The sequence below is a fragment of the Carcharodon carcharias genome, chromosome 13 (assembly GCF_017639515.1).
Source record: "Carcharodon carcharias isolate sCarCar2 chromosome 13, sCarCar2.pri, whole genome shotgun sequence".
NCBI classification, from domain to species: Eukaryota; Metazoa; Chordata; class Chondrichthyes; order Lamniformes; family Lamnidae; genus Carcharodon; species Carcharodon carcharias.
In genome coordinates, this window is record NC_054479.1 from 59,331,749 (window position 1) to 59,354,357 (window position 22,609).

At 46.3% G+C, this 22,609-nt stretch overlaps 1 protein-coding gene across 5 annotated transcripts in view; it reads left to right on the forward strand.

The window, feature by feature from the left end:
• Positions 1 to 22,609, forward strand: part of depdc5 (DEP domain containing 5, GATOR1 subcomplex subunit) — a 197,980-nt gene that overhangs the window by 22,638 nt on the left and 152,733 nt on the right. For all 5 annotated transcript variants that reach the window (XM_041202862.1, XM_041202864.1, XM_041202860.1 and 2 more), the window contains exons 11-14: positions 2,169 to 2,241; positions 7,333 to 7,436; positions 11,845 to 11,919; positions 16,637 to 16,771. In XM_041202862.1, the coding sequence (XP_041058796.1) occupies positions 2,169 to 2,241; positions 7,333 to 7,436; positions 11,845 to 11,919; positions 16,637 to 16,771 (387 nt within the window). The remainder of the gene's footprint in view (positions 1 to 2,168; positions 2,242 to 7,332; positions 7,437 to 11,844; positions 11,920 to 16,636; positions 16,772 to 22,609) is intronic.

Genomic DNA, 22,609 nt, shown 5'->3' on the forward strand with positions numbered 1-22,609 from the left:
ATTCTTGCAAATCTTCCCTGATGAGTGCAAGATGAAAAGACTCGACAGCATATGCTTTTTTCAGCAATCCAATTACTTTAGTTCTTTGTTTCTTTTCCATCAATGACTTTGCATATACAGTGCTGCATTTTTATTCCATGGGCCAAAGTTTTTGTGAGTCATCTCTTCAAATGTTTTCTGACAATCCATATGAGTTGCATCTGTTGCATTTCATTTAGCTAATCACCACTTCTTCAAAATACTTTGCCTTTAATAAATTTCTGCTGGCTTTCATTAATTACCCCATACATTTCTATATTCTCACTAATTATATCTTGAGTTATGGATTCCGAAAGCATGCTCACAGTCCCGCCCACCAAGGGCTGCTGGCCAGCCAGAGGCTGACAGCTCTATTGAACTGCAGCGGGGAGGTGGTGGCTGCTGCTAGTACAACACTCACCTGAGGCCTGGCATCATAGCTGGTCCCAGGCCACACATGAGTGGTGGCGGGAAAGGGGTCACAGGGTGAGGTTCTCAGGGGATGGAAGGTAAGGGGAATTGGCAAGGAGGGCATAGGGGTTGGCTCTCAGCCAGGTCCCTTGATCAGGCAGCTACCTTGACTGCTCTTCCTTACACCCTGCTTCCTGTAAGGACTCCATTCCATTCCTCCAGTTTCTCCATCCCGTCGCATCTGTTTTGATGATGCTATCTTCCATAATAGCGCTTCTGGCTTGTTTCCCCCCACCTCCCCCCAACACACACACACACACACACAAACACACTGTGATTGACAGGGCCCTTAATCATGTCTAACCCAATTCCTGCACTACTGCCCTCACCCATATCCCTTCCTCCCAGAAACATGATAGGGTTCTCCTTATCCTCACTTTCCACGCCACCAAGCTCGAATTCAAAGGATCATCCTCCACAATTTCTGCCAACTCCAGCATGATGCCACCACCAAACACATCTTTCCCTCCTCTCCTCTGTCAGCATTCTGAAGGGACCGTTCCTTCCATGACACCTTGGTCCACTCCTCTATCATCCCAACACCTCATCCCCTTCCCATGGCACTTTCCCATGCAATCGCAGGAAGTGCAACACCTGCCTCTTTATCTCCTCTTTCTTCATTGTCCAACGCCCCAAACACTCCTTCCAGGTGAAGCAGTGATTTACTTGTACTTTTTTCAATTTATTCTGCTGTATTCGCCACTCGCAATGTGGTCTCCTCTACACTGGGGAGACTAAACACAGACTGGGTGATCACTTTGTGGAACTGCAAATCATAACCCTGACTTTCCAGTTGCTTACCATTTTAATTCACCAGCTTGCGCTCACATCTCTGTCCTCGGCTTGCTGCAATGTTCCACTGAAGTCCAATGAAAGCTGGAGGAATAGCAGCTCATCTTCCGATTAGGCATTTTATAGCCTTCTGGTCTCAACATTGAGTTCAACAACTTCAGATCATGAACTCTGGTCTCCACTTTGATTTTTTTCTGCCAAGTGCCATTCTGTATCTTGTTTTTACTTTCTGATTGAGCTGACCCTTAATCTGCTATTAGCACCTCCTCTGGACCTGTGCTTTGTTTCTTTACTACAACCATTGCCACTCCCTTTGCCTTCCAGGACATCTTTGTCATTTAATCTTTCCCTGCCCTCTAACCCATCTTTGACCTTCTCTTTTGTTCCACCTGACGCTTCCCCTTTTTACAACAGCTTAAAGCCCATCACATTTCTACCTCTTCAGTTTCAAAGAAGAGTCATATTGTACTCGAAACATTAACTCTGTTTCTCTCTCTCTCTCCACAGATACTACCACACCTGCTGAGTTTTTCCAGCTCTTACTGTTTATATATTGAAATGGACTCCTTGCATTGTAACAGATTAAAGCCTGCTTCTTTGACCAGGCTCTTGGTCACCTGCTCTAATGTCTCCTCATGTGGTTTGGTGTAAAATTGTGCTTCATAACGCTCCTATAAAGCAAATTGGAGAGTTTTATTACGTTAAAGGCACCAAATAAATGCATGTTGTTATCAGGCAGAAAGCACACAGATTTTATTTATGGGGACATTCATAGCTTGGGCCGCTTCACCCCTCTGTGGCTGTGACTGCACTCTCCTGGCAATGCTTTAACAAGGTGTGGCTTGTATTTTGGCAGTCTGTACTCAGGCCAATTGTGTTTGTTACAGATGAGTTTCCTGAGAGTCACCGGCCCTCCATTCAGCAGGATCATGAGGGAAGATTCTATGAAGACTTTTATAAGTGAGTTTTGTTGTTTCTGATTTTCCTTTCCCTCCCACCCACTCCAGGTACATACAATTTGCTGAATGGGAGCTGAGCAATTTTGGGTTCCCGTCTCTCAGCTCTCAGTCACGGGAAGAAGCGGTGTCCAAGCTGAAGTGACTCAGAGGTCAGAACATCTGACTGAACAGCAATGGATCCTTTATATTACTGCTTTCAATCTATTATGGGTGTGAAATGTTGAGATATTAATCAATCGGCCTCGGTGGTATTTTGGTGTAACTTACAGGATGTTGCTCTGTAGGTAAATTGGGTTCAACAGAGTCCCAGAGAGACAAGCAACTGCGATGATGTTTATGATAACTTAGTTGGAATACCAGACGAATCAGCCACCTGGGAGCTACTCCCATGTACCACATCAGAATGAGCCAATGGAGACTGTTTAACATTGTAGTTTGCACCTTCAATGTTAGAATGCTCTTCATCCAATATGCCCAGCTGAGGTGAGCTAAGACAGAATAGTCGTCATGATTCCCACACCAAGAATGGAGTTTCTCATTCAAGGTGGTAGCTTTGATTTTCAGCTGGTGAGCAGATTCTTGATGTACAGTCCTGAGGAAGAGGTTATAATTTGTTCTGTCCCTCTCTGTCTGTCTTTCTATTTGTCTCTATTTCTGTCTGTGTGTTGCTATGTGACTCAAACGTTTTTCTCATATTGTCATGTATCTGCCTCTGACTCTGTAAGTCTTTTTTTCTCTCTCACATTTCAGTCAGGTGTCAAATTAAATCTGGAGGCTTAATCCATTCATACCCAAGAATTACTGCAGCATAAGTGAGTGAAGGAGAAACAGGAAACTGAAGCCCACAAGGAAGCAACAGAAGGTCTAACTGACCAGGGAGGGGATCCGACAGAGATTGGACAATGAAACACTTATATATGATTGGAGCCAGTCACTTGATCATCATGGACCAATGGGATAGCTCAAAATAAATATGTCAGCTACATTGATGCAACCTTTTATATAATGGGTTTTATTTTAAGTGTGTGAAGATTAGGCATCTTGGTGCTGAGGAATGAAACAGCTCCCTCTTTCATGTACCTAGTTTCAGTATCAACACTCCAAGTTAAGTACAGCACGGTTATTTGCTGAGTAAAGCACATTGGCCTCCTTCTGTGCTGGGAGTTTCTGTGATTCTATGAAACATCATTGATCAGCTTCGACAGGTAGCCAATTTTCTCCAACAGCATAAATAGATCACCTCTGTTCACACAGTCGAGTGCTTTGGTGAGATCGATGAAGGCAGTATATAGTGGTCTCCTTTGTTCACAGCAATTTTCTTGCAGCTGCTGGACTGAGTAGTTCGGGTTGATTGTAGATCTTCCAGTTTGGAAACCACACTGGGATTTGGGGTAGATGCATTCAGCCAGGATTTGCAGTCTGACAAGGGCAACACGGGCAAATACCTTTCCCGCGATGCTCAGAAGGGAGATGCTTCGATAGTTGTTGCAATCACTGTGGCCATCCTTGTTCTTGTGCAGGATCCCAGTCTTTGTGTTACACATATCTTGAGGCACTGCCCTCTCTCTGCAGCAGAGACAGAGAAATACATGCAAATGCAGGAGTTCCAGTTTCTTGTGCTCCATGAGTTCAGGCAGTATAGCCTCAGTACCCGGAGCATTGTGAGTCAATAACTTAGATAAGCTCCTTCACTGTGGTTTCGATATCCACTCTGCCATGACAGGTAGGCTTTCTATGGTCCCCAGATCTTCTTCAGTGACAGTGTTCTCCCTAAAGTACAACTCAAGGTAAAGTTCCTTCCATCTGTCCAACTGTTTATTGCACTTGTTGATAAACCCCCTGCCTTTGTTTTCAATGGATTCGTCTTCTTTGCTGTTGGATGTGTTGCCTTTTTGATTCTATCATGCATTTCCCATGTTGAAGGACATCTGGATATTCTGGCAAATTGTAACCAGTAGCCATTGGGCAACCGCTTAGTAGCCTGTTCAACTTTACTTTGAGCAGCTTTTAGCGCATTCAGAGTCTTCTCGCTCGAATCTCTCTTGTAATTAATGAGAGTGGAACACTTGCATTTAATGACAGGTTCCAATACAGTGATGTTAGCCTAGAACCAGTCAACATTTTTCTGCTCTTGCCACTTTTTTGCTCTTGCAGGCTGGGCATGTGGTATTGTAAATGGTGTTTTGAAGTGTGTTCCATTTTGCTTCTGCACTCTGTGGGAATGCCGGAGAGTGACTGTTCAATCAAGACGAGGAGCTGTTGGTTTTTATCTGGGATGGGAATATGGCTCATGTTGATATGAGGATGGTAATTCTGCTTTGAATGAAAAAGCTTTGAGGTTGCATTCTAACCCTGGTACGCACCAAGGAGCAACTGCTATCACAGTCAGTGCTCCGTAACTGCGTATGTTGAGAATACTATTCAGAGAGTCACACCTGGTAGTGATCAGATCTAGCTGACTTTGGATATCTCCAGGGCACCTTGTGGCACAGTTTGTTCTGACAGCAGGTGTTAGTCACATGAAGCTCATGGTAGCAGCAAAGCTCATGTAGTCTCTGTCCATTCTCACTTATCTTTCCCAGGCCATGATGTCTGAGGCAGGAGTGCGATGCCTCATGAACTGACATTGAAATCCCCAAGGAGGTGAAGATGTTCTGACTTAGGGATTCTGCTGATAGTCTGAAGCTCCTCATAGGACTAGCCTTTCATCTTTGTAGTGGAGCATAGCATTGGAGCATAGATACTCATGAGGTTAACGTGCCTTGTTTGAGTTGCGAGGCAGATGGGTAGAATACATTCTGAACCATGGTGGGGTTCTAACATCGAGAGTAGCGAGTTCCTTACAGTGAAATCTACACCTTGCTCACGCATTTCCTCTGAGCTCTTCCCTGTCAAATGAACATGTAATGTTTTTCTTACAGTGATCCGCTTTCTCAGCAAGCCAGGTCTCTTTTAGGGAAGCTACGTCAGTGTTCAGCCTATCAAGTTCCATGCTGGTCACCGCTGTCTTGCTCCCATTACTGGTTCAGCTGCAAACCCCCTGTCATTTCCAGCTCACCAATCGAAGAAGCATCTTCTTTCTGGTGCAATGGATTTTGTCTACTTGTTGAGCAGAGGCGCTAAGCTCCAAGCACCCATTTAAGCAGAGGGAGTGTGGTGGGGTCAGCACCTTCCTAGTCGGAGGCTGTCCAACTTGAGGTGGGTGGTGGCTGATGTGGGACACGATGGACCCTCTCACCATCGGAGACAGGCCATAATACCCATTCTCTATGCCAGTTGAGTTGGGCTCAATGCTTGTATTTGCTGTCTCCCATGTGTTAACATTTTGCAGTGAAACTGGACTGTCCTCTCCAGGAAACAAGCCTGGGCAAATTATGGAGACCCTGGGCTGCTCAAATGTTCTGAGCTGCCAATGACGAAAATAGTGCTTTCCATCCTTTTGGACTCAACTGGGGAGGTTGAGAGGGAGGTAAATGGGGGACATTGACAAAACCCAGTGGATAATGGAAATCTGAAACTCTTGGAAACATGCAGTAGGTCAGGTAGCATCTGTGAAGGGAGAGAAACCAAGTTAATGTTCCCGGTTGAGTTAGATAGTTGGAGAGTGTGGTTATTTAGCTATATGGAGAACATGCAGAGAATTGGCCTTAAAGTGATGGAGCTGATATGCCTAACACAACTGGTGGAACAGGCCTAGTGGTTTGAATGGCTGACTGCTGTTCCTATTTCCTGTATGGTTCCTGACATTGGTGCTCACCAACAACATTATATCAAAATCCACACCTTTGGGAACAGGCAAGTTTTCAATTTAGTTTTTCTTAGAATTTTCTGCCCTAGTTCTTCTCCCCTCCCCATCTCTCCTGGTATCCCTCCATGGTGGGGTGAGTTTCTGTCAGTCCTGGTCATCCTTTGGTACATCATGGACCTTTTCCAAAAAAAAGGCACCAACAAAACTGTTTTGTCCTATTTCTCTTCTGGACAGTGACTTCTGGTGCGTTACTTGGACCATTCTTCCTGTGTGTCCACGCGGTAAATGTTAACCCCCTACCAATCAACATCCCGAGGATTACCATTGACCAGAAACTGAACTGGACTAGCCATATAAATATTGTGGCTACAAGAGTAGGTCAGGGGCTTGAAGTTCTGTGAAACTGCTAACTCAGTGCCAACTCAAATTAAGGTTATTGATTATACAAATCAGTGCCAATATTATCTTTTAAAAAAGGTGGATAAGTAAACTGGCAGCATAAATTAAACTTCTTACTCCTCTGTGCTCCTGAAAGCAGTTTCTTATATAGCCCATGGCTCCATGAGCGGCAGTTTCTCCAGTATCTTACCCAAATGGTCAGTCTTCAGTTGTGAATCTAAACAGTGCCAGCAGGTTATTTGATTTTGGGTCATTGTAGTTGAACCTGATTTTGGACTTGCCTACAGTCCATCTTCCATTCTGGAGGTTTTTACATAGTGATCAGGAACTCTGGATTTTGTGCATTGCCTGGGGCACTGAAGGCAATTGTAGTTCCTCTGTTGTTGACCCAGGTAAGATCTAGTTTCAGCCCAGCTGCATAGTTTAAAGCAACTCGATGTAGCCCACTAAAACAAGACACAGACAACAGTTATGCTGTTGTTTGATAAGGAAATCATAGGATTTTATAACTTGCTTTTGAGTGGGCCCAGGGACGAGAGTAAGGTTTGCTGTGTTTGATGTGCTGCTGTTGAAGAGCAGTATGAAAATACCAATGAGGTGGTGCAGCCGATTGCATCAATTTCATTAATAAATTTAATATTTCACTTAGGAACTTCAAGATCTACTGTGACTGGAACAATTGCGGGATTTAGTTTAACCTGGAGCTTTGAATTGCTACAGGTCTCATGAAACAGATGCCAGATACTGACAGAAGATAACACTGGAGTGTAGCTAGCTGGCTAATCACTGCTGATACATTTTAAATTTGACCCAGCTGTATATGTTGTTAATTTTCACGGCGGTGGTGGGAATGCACTGAAGTTTGTAAATGACCTCCAATATCAGCAGGCTGAAATCTGGATTGATGGTGTTCCTTTGTTTTCCAATCACTTTTGTTTTTCCCAGAGTTGTTGCCCAGAATGAAAGACGGGAAGAATGGACTTCACTGCTTACAACAATTAAAAAACTTTTCATTCAGTATCCTGTGCTGGTGCGGTTGCAGGAAGCAGGTACTTATGACAGTAACTTCATGAAGTGGGGACAGACGTTTACAGGCCGCACTGGGAATATTTTGAGAAAGATTCAGTCTCTGTGGCCAATCTTTTTTAAAAAAAATACTTTCAGTTAGAATGCCAGTGATCCAAAATTGTGAGCTACATTTTCCATTACTGCATTTTGAATTTTTTTCTTCAATGTCCTGGCTTGTTTTATCTTGTCCATATATTTTGCGAGGCATTGGGTTCTCACCAAGCTGAGGGATTTCAGCAAGTGAACACTTTTTTTTGTCCTAAAATAGCATCAAATGCTCCCAAGTTGAATATAGCTGAAGTGGAAACTAAATTAAGTTCCCTCTTCGCAACTCTATCAAGTTACCTTAAACTGAAGTTTAAAAGAAGCCCCCCCCACCTTTCCATCCCCACACCTGGTTGAATTGAGAGTGTTTTTTGGGATGGCGGTATTGTTGAGGAAGCTTTGCACTGGTTAACCTGGAAATGTTCCAGCTCTTTTTTATTTTGCACCCTGCAATCTCTCTGAGTGAGGCTGTCAGTTTGTGCTATCGATCAGTATCTACTAGGGACTGTTGAAAAATTTTGATTTAATGTAGAGTCTCAGTAACTCAGGGAGAAGGTGGAGATATTAACCTGATAGTAAGAACTGTGCAGTAATGGCTGGGCAGCCACTGAAAGAACTAAAATGAATTTCATGTTGATTACAGTGCCACAGTCAGGAGGGGGAGGGGCTTAATTTAAACAGCCCTGATTTCTTCTATTACCAGCTGGCTGTAAACAGAAAAGTGTTTTGATTTTTATTTCCCACTTTATAAGCAGGGCATATTTCCTAACCGCTCGGTTTTGGTGTGATTCAATTTCTATTAATGATCCCACAGCAAACTTAAGATAGAGTAAACTCAGAAGGTTGATTTATTTGCACACACTCAAACGCGGGAGGAAGGTCTCAACGTAGCTTCCTTTTCACTTACATAATAAAAGTGGGGGATAGAGAAAGAAAGATATACAGTGCAAAGACCACGGAGAAAAGAATTACTGTTTCACGTGTGTCCAGTCTCCAGAATCAAAGTCCAGTGGTGTATTCCTTTACAGAGGTTGGCAGGTTGAAAGTTGATGCTGGATGATTCACTGTTCCAGTAGAGATGCCTTCCACAAATGAGATAGGCATGCAGAGATGAATTAATCTTTTAGGCGATGGTACAGAAGTTCAGACAATCCAGTAGAAACAGTGTAGATGGGATCAGGCATTAAAATCTGCACAGAGTCCCTTTTCTGCACTGCTGCTTGGTAGATGGGAAGACAGCAGACTGAGCTTTACAGTTCCCACAAGGTAATATTACAGGTTCCACCAGCTGGAGGGGGGTCAAGTCACATGAATCCCACCTATCTACTCTGGCTTGGACAAAGGATATATACCCCTTTGTCTGGGTTCCTGAAGTTCTTAATGTTCCAACCATAAAGAATTTGAGAGGAAGGTTGCAGGGATCTTTGTCCTAGCAGATTAGTAGTCTACGGTTGCTCAGCCTGGGTTCTGAAGGCAGATGGCCTTCGTAGAGTTCCCTTTGAATTTGCTCTCTGCAGCCCATCGGGGTCATTAGAGTCCCTTTAGAGTTAATGAGATGTGAGTTTCCACGATACTGCCAAATAGCTTATTGTTCGAAGGTCTCAGCGAGACATTGCTTCAGCTATTTTAAAAGGCCATTGTCTAGTGTTTTAAAATTTTAGAAATTAGCTATGAGGGTATTATATATTATAAACGTATAGTGTAAGATCTTAGTCCTGTTACAACAGCTTGACCATTTACTGTGGTGTCTCTGTATTTGGGAGTGGAAATTGCTTTATGTGCCCACTCAGCTGGAAAATTTATGTGTACCAACATTGAATAGGAACAGGAACAGACCATTCTCCATTTTCCTGCATGATCCCCATAATATTTAGAAATCTGTCAATCTCTGCCTTGAATATGCTGCAGAGGAGGTTCACTAGGCTGATTCCTGGCAGGTTGGACCTATATTCATTCGAGTTTAGAATGAAGCTATTAGAGTGAGATGGTTGTCAAGAAGATATAATAATTGTCATAATATTATTGGAATTTATTGTTAAATAGAGTAATAGTGGAATGTGTGTGTGAGAGTGAGATTTAATTGAATTAGAGGCAGTTAGCTTGGGTGCTTTGATGTAAGTAGAGAAGTTAAGGTTGAAATGTTAGTTAAGTAAACATGGATAAGTTTAGAAACATAGGTGTCAAGCGGACATTTGTATTTTTTAATAAATCAGACTAGATTATTTTCAAAAGGGGGAGTGAAATGTGTCACCCAACCAGGTGAAGTTTAGAAACAGTGTGTTTATTTTCCTCAAAGATTACTAGTTAAACTTAGTGCTATGAAACGTTTTTATTATCAGGAAGATAAAGTCCAAAGACATAGTGAAACAATGGGTATTTGCATTCAAAGAGGAAGATATGTATAAAGGAGAGAAAATTGTTTGTATGGGAAGGCATTTTAAGATCTTACAAGTGTGAAAAAGCCTTGAGCATCTATGCTTAAGCTGCTGTCTTCAAAAGACTGAAGTTAAAAAAACTCATTTGGAATTTGACTTGTTCAGGGTATCATGATTCTTTGCCTGGGTCTTTTAAAACTGTGTCTTACTGTTGCCTTAATGAAAGTGTAACCGGAAATTAGATTGATTAGAGGATTTAGAAGTTATCACAATAGTAATTTATAGATCTATGTATGTATTTAAAATCATTTCTCATATTAATAAATGTTTAATTTAGTTTTGTAAATATCTACAAGACTTGTTGGTCTTATTACTACTGAATTCAAGGTACACATCTTAAAATTTATACAAATTGAAAATTAGTTGTGACAGTTGTTTCAATTTTCCATCTGGGATTTTAACAGCTCAGCATCTGCTGTGTCATAACAGTGACCTTATTGAAACATCTAAGATTCTCAGGGGATTGAGAGGGTAGATGCTGAGAGGATGGTTCTGCCCATGGGTGAATCTACAACTGATTAAAAATAGAGTATCCCATTTAAGACAGAAATGAGGAAAAATTCTTTCTCTCAATATCAATAGTCTGTGGAATTCTCTTCCCCAGAGCGGGCAATGGAGACTGGATCATTGAATATTTTTAAGGCTGAGTTAGATAGATTTTTGACTGACAAGCAAGTCAAAGAGTATAAGGGGTAGACAGGAAAGTAGAGGCCACAATTAGATCAGCCATGACCTTATCAAACTGCAGAGCAGGCTTGAATGGCCCACTCCTGCTCCTAATTCGTATGTTTGTCTGTTACTTGAGAACAGGACTGTACTGTTATAGATTGTAAAATGAAAATAAAGATTTACATTTATATATCATTTTTCATAACCTCAGGGTATCCCCAAGTACTTTACAACCAATTAAGCACTTTTGAGATGTAGTCACTGTTGTAACATAGGGAAATGTAGCAGATGATTTGTGCACAAAATGACCCCACAAACAGTAATAGATTATGACCAGGTAATATGTTTCGTGACATTCGTTGATGGATAAATATCAGCAAGGTTACCAAGAAGAACTCCCCAGCCCTTCAGCAAAATAGGGGTAACAACCTTTTAGAGGGTTTAAAGTCTCCTCCAAAAGATGGAACATCCGGCAGTGCATTGCTCCCTCAGTATCGCAATGCAGCATCAGCCTAGATTATGTTTGAATCTCTGGAGTAGGGTGGCTTAAACCCATGACATTCTGACAGAATCAGGAGTACTTCAGACTGAACCAAAATCGTTCCCCTGCAGTCAAAACATTTGCTGATAATCACTGTCTAACTTCACACGTGAGCTATTGCCATTTGAGTGAGATATCGGAGTGCAACTTGGATATGTGAAACCTTAGCCCAGCAAGACATCAGTGTTTGTAGAAGGGGATGAGGAGATGGCGTTCAGCTAGCAGGCATAGAAAAGACTTTCCCTGTTTTGTAGAAATTGTCCTGTTCAAAGTTTGGACAGGGTATTGTTGTTTTTAGCATGTACTTTGAGAACTTTGTTCTCCTTGCGAGCCTGAAAGAGATGGCGGGTTCTGCTCTCCTTGGTGTTATCTGAGCTGTGACCAGTGGTGCTGTGGTCTAGGAGCTGCCAGCGATATCCACCTCTTCTGCTTTATCTTGCTGCATCCAGAACAACAGGTCAGCTCTCTTCACTTGACATCTCAGAAATCATTACTCTTCCATGCTCCCAGTTAAAAGTAAAGTCAGGTTTCTCCCCTATCGCTGCATGTATGATTTATGTTGTTAACATCAGTATCAAAAGATTTAGACTATATAACAGCCGGCTATTACTGCAGAGTGAATGGTCACTGATGGGATTGTAACATATTGAAAGCTTTGCTGTTGTACAAACTGTGCTGCTGCTTTTCTTCCTTCCCCAGATGGGTTTCCACGTGGACAGAATTCTACAGCGGCCCAAGGAAACTATTTGGAAGCCATCAATCTATCGTTTAATGGTATGTACCCGTGTGCCATTTGATTTGTGTTTAGGGGATTGAAGCGTGAAGTTGACTTGGTTGTCCTAGTGACGCTGACAGCTGTGGCTCTAATCCAGAAAGACCAGGAAGGCCCAGTTCACATCTCAGTCTTCACAATTGGCTGATCACAGCCAGGGCAGTAGTTACTCACCACAATTGATTTCAATGACCCTGGGCTGATGAGGGAGAAATGAGTCAGTAACCTTATCCCTGATCGCTGTTGAGTGCTTTCCAGAGGAAGAAGTAGAAGGAGCAGGTTTGGGCACAGATGTTACTCCTACCATTTTCCCCAGATCCTTGGTGTTAAATTGCCTTCCCACCCTCTCTGTCAAAGCTCACATAAGTAAGGTACAAGTGGGCTGCTGTTACCTATGGAGCTGTACTCAATATGAATTGGGAAGAAAACAATATTGGCACCACATCCACAAACATTCACTCCCTCCACCACCGATGCACAGTGGCAGCAGTGTGTACCATCTACAAGACGCACTGCAGGAATTCGCCAAGGCTCCTTAGTACCTTCCAAACCCATGACCATTACCATGTAGAAGGACAAAGGCAGCAGATAGATGGGAACACCACCACCTGCAAGTTCCCCTCCAAGTCACTCACCATCCTGACTTGGAATTATATCACCGTTCCTTCACCGTCGCTGGGTTAAAATCCTGAAACTCTCTTCCTAACAGCACTATGAGTTTACCTACATCACATGGACTGCAGCGGTTCAAAAAGGCAGCTCACTACCACCTTCTCAGGGGCAACTAGGAATGGGCAATAAATCGTGGCCCAGCCAGCAAAGCCCACATCCCATGAAAAAAAAATATTCTTGCCCATTTGTGATGATAGCAACCAAGATCTGACAAACTTCTTGAGCCGTAATCTACATAGGAACTTAATGCACTGGGAAAGGAAAGAGCTATCACTTGTAATTGACTATTCTGCTGCTCCTCCCACACAGTTTTGAGTGTTCCAGTTGTCATGTATGATCATTAAGAAGCAGTGTGCAGGATACTTAGTATTTTCTGAGAAGATAAAGCAGTTTATATCCTGACACTATACAGCACTGTTACATTTACCAATGTGCTTACTTGGCCTTTATCCGGAAGAGTCAAGATTTTGGAAACAGGTCTAACTGATTTTAAGGTAATTGGTGACAACGACAGGAGTGTCAATTTGAGGTTGAGTTTCAATAATTGAATGATGGAGTAAACTTGAGGGGCCGTATGGTCTACTTCTGCTCCTATTTCTTGTGCTCTTATTTTATTCTGTAGGTAGAATTAGAGTCTGGATAAGAGATAAGTTTGCAGCGGTAGGAAACTGATCAAATTCTTTGTTCAAATTGTCAGGATTGCCATAGTGGCCAATAATGCTTTAAGAAAGAGATGAATTTCCCAACGAACAACAGAGATAGCCAAAGGACAAGATTTCACATTTTAAGATTTTTACTGTCACAAACAAATTCAAATCATAGATCAAACATTACTTAATAGCCATATAATTCACCAAACTAAAGAAAAGGTACTTTCATATTTACTGATTAATGTAATCAAGAGACTTCCTATGCCTCCTTTTGCTATGCACTGCAATTCTGGCAGATGGGTAGCAATGCAAGATTAAATCCCAAGTTTCCAACAGGCTCACTTCTCCCTGCCACGCCCAGTTGAATCTTCCAATGTTCTTCAAAATTTGTTACACTCAGTCTGAGTATTCCAGAGCCAATTTTCAGCAGCAAGGCCTACCTCAAAGACTTCTTGTTCCTTAAATCTCCTTAAGTTCTGTCAGTCCTTACCCCTTCCTTTCGAACAGAAAACCAACTTTTCCAAGCATTCTGCTTAGTTGTTAACCCAAAAAGCAGTTCACCCTTCTCTTTGCAGCAAGGGCTGCTTTTGTCTGTCACTGTAAGTTTCTGTCTCCAACAAGCAGCTGCCCCTTTTTCTGTGTCAAGGTGTGAAAACTGCCGTTACATCTTTATATAGCCGCTCTGAAGAAGAGTCATACAGACATGAAATGTTAACTCTGTTTCTCTCTCCGCAGATGTTACCAGACCTGCTGAGCTTTTCCAGCATTTCTGTTTTTATTTGTGAAAACTGTCACTTGATTTTCAATAGGTTTCTTTCCCCATGACAACCAGATCACATGAGCTTGTGCTGGGCAGAGGTTTCGTGTAACCGCCATCCCTCCAATTCAGAGCATTTTGTTTTACCTTAGGAACATATCGGAACATGGGACTTAGGGTAGGATAGACCATTCGGCCCTTCAAACCTGCTGCACCACTTGTTAAGACCATGGCTGATCTGGTTTTGGTCTCAACCTCATTATTTGTCTGTCCCCCCATAACCTTTGACTCCCTTGTCTATCAAAATCTATCTAACTCAGTCTTGAGTAAATTCAGTGACCTCCACTACTTTCTGGGGAAGAAAATTCCAAAGACCCTCAGAGAAAAAATTTCTCCTCATCTCCATATTAAGAGGGAGATCTCTTATTCTTAAACTCTGTCCCCTGGTTCTAGTCTCTCCAACAAGAGGAAACATCCTGTTGGTAGCTGCCTGATCAAGCCCCTTCAGGATCTTTATATGTTTCAATAAGATCACCTCTCATTCTTCAGAACTCTAATGGATACACTCCCAACCTGTCCAATTTTTCTTCATAAGACAAGCCCTTTATCCCAGGAATGAGTCAAGCGAATCTTCTTTGATCTGTGAATGTAATTATATCCTTTTTTAAATAAGGAGATCAAAATTGTACACAAAACTCCAGATATGGTCTCACCAAGGCCCTGTACAGCTGGGTTAAAACTTCCCTACTTTTATATCCCATTCACATTGCACCAAATGCCAATATTTAATTTGCCTTCCTAATCACTTACTGTACCTGCATACTAACATTTTGTGATTCATGTATGAGGACACCCAGATCTCTCTGTCCCACCAAGGTCTGCAATCTCTCTTCATTTACAAAACATTGTTTCCTATTCTTCCTGCCAAAGTGGACAAGTTCACATTTTCCCACATTACACTCTATCTGCCAAATTTTTCCCACTTACTTATCCTATCTATATCCCACTACTTGGCGTTTTATTTATTCTTTGTTATTTTCCAGTTTCTCACAGGCATAATCTTCACTTTTGCTTTTATTTATATCCATTCTCTTTTCATTTCTTTTCTTTTTCTGCTTCTTTTCCTCTTCTTGTGTATGATGAAGACACAGTTTCAGAAGTTAATTTTAGTACTTTCAGAGACCGCGGGCTGCGTGTCTGGAGAACTGGCCTTAGACAGACCAACAGTCAGAGTAATGGAGAGAAGTTGGACTTGTGATCCAGCTCAGGTCTTCGACATGAGGAAAAGGTGGGAAAGGACCAGTACTGAAAGCTTAGCAGTTTTTTCTCTATCCAATGTGCTCCTGTGAAAAGAGCTGCCCAATAACACAACAACTCGGTCTGACTAAAGTGATCACTTCTGTCCATTTGTGGACCTCCAGAATTGGCTGAGATTAATTAGGCCCCTATAATCTGGGCTCTTTGCAGCTGGCTGACAGAGACCATTTTATGTACATAGGAAACTGAATAAAATCCCGAAACAGCCCCCTCAGTAAACTTGCTGGCACATCATGGGGATCACAGGGCAAGACCCGAAGGACCTCTGCTCTTGCCTTCAAGTACCCAACTACAGAATACTGTGCACCAGTATGGTACCAAACTTAATGATGAGCAACTCAACAACGTGTATCATCACAAGTACTCTTTAACCAACTCCCCTGGCTCCCAGCCTGTTTAACATTACCCTCCTCCTAACACATCAGGAGGGTAATTGCAACAGGCAAGCTACTGGAGAAGGTCTGTTCCAACCCAAGCCTGCTGTTATTGAAGAACCTGCTCAACCCACCAGCAGTATGCCTTCCATCACACCACCTCATATGGATAAACCCACCACGCCGAGGAGTAACAGCTGAGGAACTACGGCAGAAGATTTGGCAAGTGAAAGCATCCACCAGAAAACTGCTCTCTCATCACCAACTCTACTGCTCGTCCACCTGACTTTGATCTCCCATGACGACAGTGAACCCTTGTAAACCGCTAACTGACTGGCCCAACCTCCGTGCAGCCACCTAACATCGGTGGAGTCACCTTGACCATCCAGGCTGCTGCTGTGGTACAGTCCAAACAGTGACTCATTGTTGAGGGATGTCCGCTGATTAAACTTGAAGCTTAAAGAACTCCATCTAGCCATGACAAGGTGGTTGCTTGGCTCTGTGCCTATGCACATGCTTGAATAAATAGGAACATAAGAATATAAGAAATAGGAGCAAGAGTTCAGCCCCTTGAGCTTCCTCTGCCATTCAATATGATCACCCACTCCCCTTATCCCTTGATTTTCCAAGAGACCAATAATCTGTCTATTCCAGCCTTAAATATATTCAACGATGAAGCATCCATAACCCTCTACAGTAGAGAAATCTAAAGATTCACAATCCTATTAGTGAAGAAATTTCTCCTTGTCTCATGGACCCAGACTGAATTTTCAATTGGATTTTGAACTTGGCTCCCGGGACGTAGTGCGCTAGCCCATTGAGCCACCTACTGCCACGCTCAAAGAAGCAATTGAGGTGAAACCAACTTAATGTGTGGGCATATATTGGGTTCAGTCTCTTACAAAGATTTTTTGGGTGCTTTTATAAAATATTATCTTTCCTCCTTTAGTGTTTGACAAGCATTACATAAACCGAAACTTTGATCGCACCGGCCAGATGTCTGTGGTTATCACGCCTGGGGTGGGAGTGTTTGAAGTTGACCGGTTGTTGATGATTCTTACCAAGCAACGGATGATTGACAATGGTGAGCTTTGATAATTTGTGAAATGTTTTAATGTTCAGTCATACAGTCATGCTTTGGCGGGGAGGGGTGCTGGTATGTTGACCGGACTGAAACTGCAGCTTTATAGTTAATGAACTTAGAAAGGTTAGATCACTGCACTACCTGTTTGGGGAAGGGTGAGGGAAAGAAGCAAAGTGACATCAGTTTAATCTGCGACGGTGTGTATTACGTTCAATTGGGGTAATGTGTGTGAAAGGAGGAGACTGGGTAGAGAGAGACAAGTCTGCAGCAAAATCAGGCTCTATACCACCTGTTGTTTGAGGATTGTGGGTGCAGTTTGATAACCGAAGTGACATCCAATGTGCACGCACATACTCTGCTGTGAGTCATGCTACTTTGGTGAAGATGTCGGCAGACTCACAGTTGACATCTGCTGGAAATATAACTCTCGACGTCCATCAGTGTACAATGCTGATTTGACAGTCTTTTTGGAGCTAAACTCTCCAGCCAACCCCTCCCTCTCTCAACCTCACATAGCTAATACATGTTAAGTAGCAGGAGGGACAGCCCTTCCAGTGCTATATAAAGGGATCAACTATTCACAGGTTAGTTGCTGGTTGATTTCTTTGGCTGTTCCTGTGATTCCACAAATATTGTGATTCCACAAATATCTGGTCTGTTCTCTGCTTGTTTCAAGTTGCAAAGACCTGCAGCAGGTTTTTCCAGTCTTTTTGCATGGGGGACCCACATTTCCAGTCTTTTTGCGTGGGGGACCCATATTTCCAGTTTTGCCTCACTCAAGGGGCAGATGAGCAAATTTCAGAAAGATACTCAACCTTTTTTTGAAATTCATGTATGAGAAAAAGAAACTGCTTTATTTTTGCTCAACAAGTTATGTCAAAGGAATAAATTGATAATTAAAAAAAAAAGTAATTAATAAAGATGACCATTGGAGTGTGTGTGTGTTCAGTTCACCCCAACAGCACTCACTGTGTGAGTTGGTGTGAATAGTTGTTGGTGTGTGGTGATGAAGGTGAGTGAGAATTCTGAGACTAGGAGTGAGCCGGACACACAATCCTCATGCAATCTCTCTCACACACAAACGCACACATTCTCTCTCAAACACACACGCACACACTCTTTCACACACACGCACACACTCTTTCACACACACGCACACGCTCTTTCACACGCACACACTCTTGCACACGCACACACTCTTGCACACGCACACACTCTTGCACACGCACACAGTCTCGCACACGCACACATTCTCTCTCATGCGCACTCTCTCTCTCTCTCTCTCATGTGCACTCTCTCTCTCTCATGCGCACTCTCTCTCTCTCTCTCATGCGCACTCTCTCTCTCTCATGCGCACTCTCTCTCTCATGCGCACTCTCTCTCTCATGCGCACTCTCTCTCTCATGCGCACTCTCTCTCTCATGCGCACTCTCTCTCTCATGCGCACTCTCTCTCTCTCATGCGCACTCTCTCTCTCTCTCATGCGCACTCTCTCTCTCTCTCATGCGCACACTCTCTCTCATGCGCACTCTCTCTCTCTCTCAGGTGCACTCTCTCTCTCTCATGCGCACTCTCTCTCTCTCTCATGCGCACTCTCTCGATCTCTCAGGCGCACTCTCTCGATCTCTCAGGCGCACTCTCTCGATCTCTCAGGCGCACTCTCTCGATCTCTCAGGCGCACTCTCTCGATCTCTCAGGCGCACTCTCTCGATCTCTCAGGCGCACTTTCTCGATCTCTCAGGCGCACTCTCTCGATCTCTCAGGCGCACTTTCTCGATCTCTCAGGCGCGCTCGCGCTCTCTCTCAGGCATGCTCGCGCTCTCTCTCATGCGCACTCTCTCTCTCATGCGCACTCTCTCTCTCTCTCTCTCTCTCATGCGCACTCTCTCTCTCTCTCTCTCTCTCTCATGCGCGCTCGCGCTCTCTCTCATGCGCGCTCGCGCTCTCTCTCATGCGCACTCTCATGCGCACTCTCTCTCTCTCTCATGCGCACTCTCTCTCATGTGCACTCTCTCTCTCATGCGCACTCTCTCTCTCTCTCATGCGCACTCTCTCTCTCTCTCTCTCTCTCATGCGCACTCTCTCTCTCTCTCTCTCTCATGCGCACTCTCTCTCTCTCTCATGCGCACTCTCTCTCATGCGCACTCTCTCTCATGCGCACTCTCTCTCTCTCTCTCTCTCATGCGCACTCTCTCTCTCTCTCTCTCATGCGCACTCTCTCTCTCTCTCTCTCTCTCATGCGCACTCTCTCTCTCATGCGCTCTCTCTCTCTCTCTCTCTCTCATGCGCACTCTCTCTCTCTCATACGCACTCTCTCTCTCTCATACGCACTCTCTCTCTCATGCGCGCTCGCGCTCTTTCTCTCATGCGCGCTCGCGCTCTCTCTCATGCGCACTCTCATGCGCACTCTCTCTCTCTCATGCGCACTCTCTCTCATGCGCACTCTCTCTCATGTGCACTCTCTCTCTCATGTGCACTCTCTCTCTCATGCGCACTCTCTCTCTCTCTCATGCGCACTCTCTCTCTCTCTCTCTCATGCGCACTCTCTCTCTCTCTCTCTCATGCGCACTCTCTCTCTCTCTCTCATGCGCACTCTCTCTCTCTCATGCGCACTCTCTCTCTCTCTCTCTCTCTCATGCGCACTCTCTCTCTCTCTCTCTCTCTCATGCGCACTCTCTCTCTCTCTCTCTCTCATGCGCACTCTCTCTCTCTCTCTCATGCGCACTCTCTCTCTCTCTCTCTCTCTCATGCGCACTCTCTCTCTCCCTCTCTCATGCGCACTCCTCTCTCTCTCTCTCTCATGCGCACTCTCTCTCTCTCTCTCATGCGCACTCTCTCTCTCTCTCTCATGCGCACTCTCTCTCTCTCATGCGCACTCTCTCTCTCTCATGCGCACTCTCTCTCTCTCATGCGCACTCTCTCTCTCTCATGCGCACTCTCTCTCTCTCATGCGCACTCTCTCTCTCATGCGCACTCTCTCGATCTCTCATGCACTTGCACTCTCAGGCGCGCTCGCGCTCTCTCGTGCGCGCGCTCGTGCTCTCTCTCTCGCGCTCTCTCGCGCGCGCACGCGCTCTCTCTCTCTCGCGCGCACGCGCTCTCTCTCTCGCGCGCACGCGCTCTCTCTCTCGCGCGCACGCGCTCTCTCTCTCGCGCGCACGCGCTCTCTCTCTCGCGCGCACGCGCTCTCTCTCTCGCGCGCACGCGATCTCTCTCTCGCGCGCACTCTCGATCTCTCTCTCGCGCGCACTCTCGATCTCTCTCTCGCGCGCACTCTCGATCTCTCTCTCGCGCGCACTCTCGATCTCTCTCTCGCGCGCACTCTCGATCTCTCTCTCGCGCGCACTCTCGATCTCTCTCTCGCGCGCACTCTCGATCTCTCTCTCGCGCGCACTCTCGATCTCTCTCTCGCGCGCACTCTCGATCTCTCTCTCGCGCGCACTCTCGATCTCTCTCTCGCGCGCACTCTCGATCTCTCTCTCGCGCGCACTCTCGATCTCTCTCTCGCGCGCACTCTCGATCTCTCATGCACTTGCGCTCTCAGGCGCGCTCGCACTCTCTCTCAGGCGCGCTCGCGCTCTCAGGTGCGCGCTCTCTCGTGCGCGTGCTTGCGCTCGCGCTTTCTCTCTCTCGCGCGCTCTCGCACTCGCGCTCTCTCTCGCGCTCTCTCTCGCGCTCTCTCTCTTGCGCTCTCTCTCTCTTGTGCTCTCTCTCTCTCTTGCGCTCTCTCTCTCTCTTGCGCTCTCTCTCTCTCTTGCGCTCTCTCTTTCTCGCGCGCTCTCTCTTTCTCGCGCGCTCTCTCTTTCTCGCGCGCTCTCTCTTTCTCGCGCGCGCTCTCTTTCTCGTGCTCTCTCTTTCTCGCGCTCTCTCTTTCTCGCGCTCTCTCTTTCTCGCGCTCTCTCTTTCTCGCGCTCTCTCTTTCTCGCGCTCTCTCTTTCTCGCGCGCTCTCTTTCTCGCGCGCTCTCTTTCTCGCGCGCTCTCTCTTTCTCGCGCGCTCTCTCTTTCTCGCGCGCTCTCTCTTTCTCGCGCGCTCTCTTTCTCGCGCGCTCTCTCTTTCTCGCGCGCTCTCTCTTTCTCGCGCGCTCTCTCTTTCTCGCGCGCTCTCTCTTTCTCGCGCGCTCTCTCTTTCTCGCGCGCTCTCTCTTTCTCGCGCGCTCTCTCTTTCTCGCGCGCTCTCTCTTTCTCGCGCGCTCTCTCTTTCTCGCGCGCTCTCTCTTTCTCGCGCGCTCTCTCTTTCTCGCGCGCTCTCTCTTTCTCGCGCGCGCTCTCTCTCTCGCGCTCTCTCTCGCGCGCGCGCTCGCTCTCTCTCGCGCTCTCTCTCTCGCGCTCTCTCTCTCGCGCTCTCTCTCTCGCGCTCTCTCTCTCGCGCTCTCTCTCTCGCGCTCTCTCTCTCGCGCGCTCTCTCTCGCGCGCTCTCGCGCGCTCTCTCTCTCGCGCGCTCTCTCTCGCGCTCTCTCTCTCGCGCGCACGCGCGCTCTCTCTCTCGCGCGCACGCGCGCTCTCTCTCTCGCGCGCACGCGCGCTCTCTCTCTCGCGCGCACGCGCTCGCTCTCTCGCGCGCACGCGCTCGATCTCTCATGCACTTGCGCTCTCAGGCGCGCTCGCGCTCTCTCTCAGGCGCGCTCGCGCTCTCTCTCAGGTGCGCGCTCTCTCGTGCCCGCGCTTGCGCTCGCGCTCTCTCTCTCTCGCGCGCTCTCGCACTCGCGCTCTCTCTCTCACGCTCTCGCACTTGCGCTCTCTCTCTCTCTTGCGCTCTCTCTCTTGCGCTCTCTCTCTCTCTTGCGCTCTCTCTCTCTCTTGCGCTCTCTCTCTCTCTTGCGCTCTCTCTCTCTCTTGCGCTCTCTCTCTCTCGCGCGCTCTCTCTCGCGCTCTCTCTCTCGCGTGCTCTCTCTCTCTCTCACGCTCTCTCTCTCTCTCACGCTCTCTCTCTCTCTCGCGCGCTCTCTCTCTCGCGCGCGCGCTCGCTCTCTCTCGCGCTCTCTCTCTCTCGCGCTCTCTCGCGCTCTCTCTCTCTCGCGCTCTCTCTCTCTCGCGCTCTCTCTCTCTCGCTCTCTCTCTCGCGCTCTCTCTCTCGCGCTCTCTCTCTCGCGCTCTCTCTCTCGCGCTCTCTCTCTCGCACTCTCTCTCGCGCGCTCTCTCTCGCGCGCTCTCTCTCGCGCTCTCTCTCTCTCTTGCGCTCTCTCTCTCTCTTGCGCTCTCTCTCTCTCTTGCGCTCTCTCTCTCTCGCGCGCTCTCTCTCGCGCTCTCTCTCTCTCGTGCTCTCTCTCTCTCTCACGCTCTCTCTCTCACGCTCTCTCTCTCTCTCGCGCGCTCTCTCTCTCGCGCGCGCGCTCGCTCTCTCTCACGCTTTCTCTCTCTCGCGCGCTCTCGCACTCGCGCTCTCTCTCTCGCGCTCTCTCTCTTGCGCTCTCTCTCTCTTGCGCTCTCTCTCTCTTGCGCTCTCTCTCTCTTGCGCTCTCTCTCTCTCTTGCGCTCTCTCTCTCTCTTGCGCTCTCTCTTTCTCGCGCGCTCTCTCTTTCTCGCGCGCTCTCTCTTTCTCGCGCGCTCTTTCTCGCGCGCTCTCTTTCTCGCGCGCTCTCTCTTTCTCGCGCGCTCTCTCTTTCTCGCGCGCTCTCTCTTTCTCGCGCGCGCTCTCTTTCTCGCGCGCGCTCTCTTTCTCGCGCGCTCTCTTTCTCGCGCGCTCTCTTTCTCGCGCGCTCTCTTTCTCGCGCGCTCTCTTTCTCGCGCGCTCTCTCTCGCGCGCTCTCTTTCTTGCGCGCTCTCTCTCGCGCGCGCTCTCTCGCGCGCGCTCTCTCTCGCGCGCTCTCTCGCGCGCGCGCGCTCGCTCTCTCTCGCGC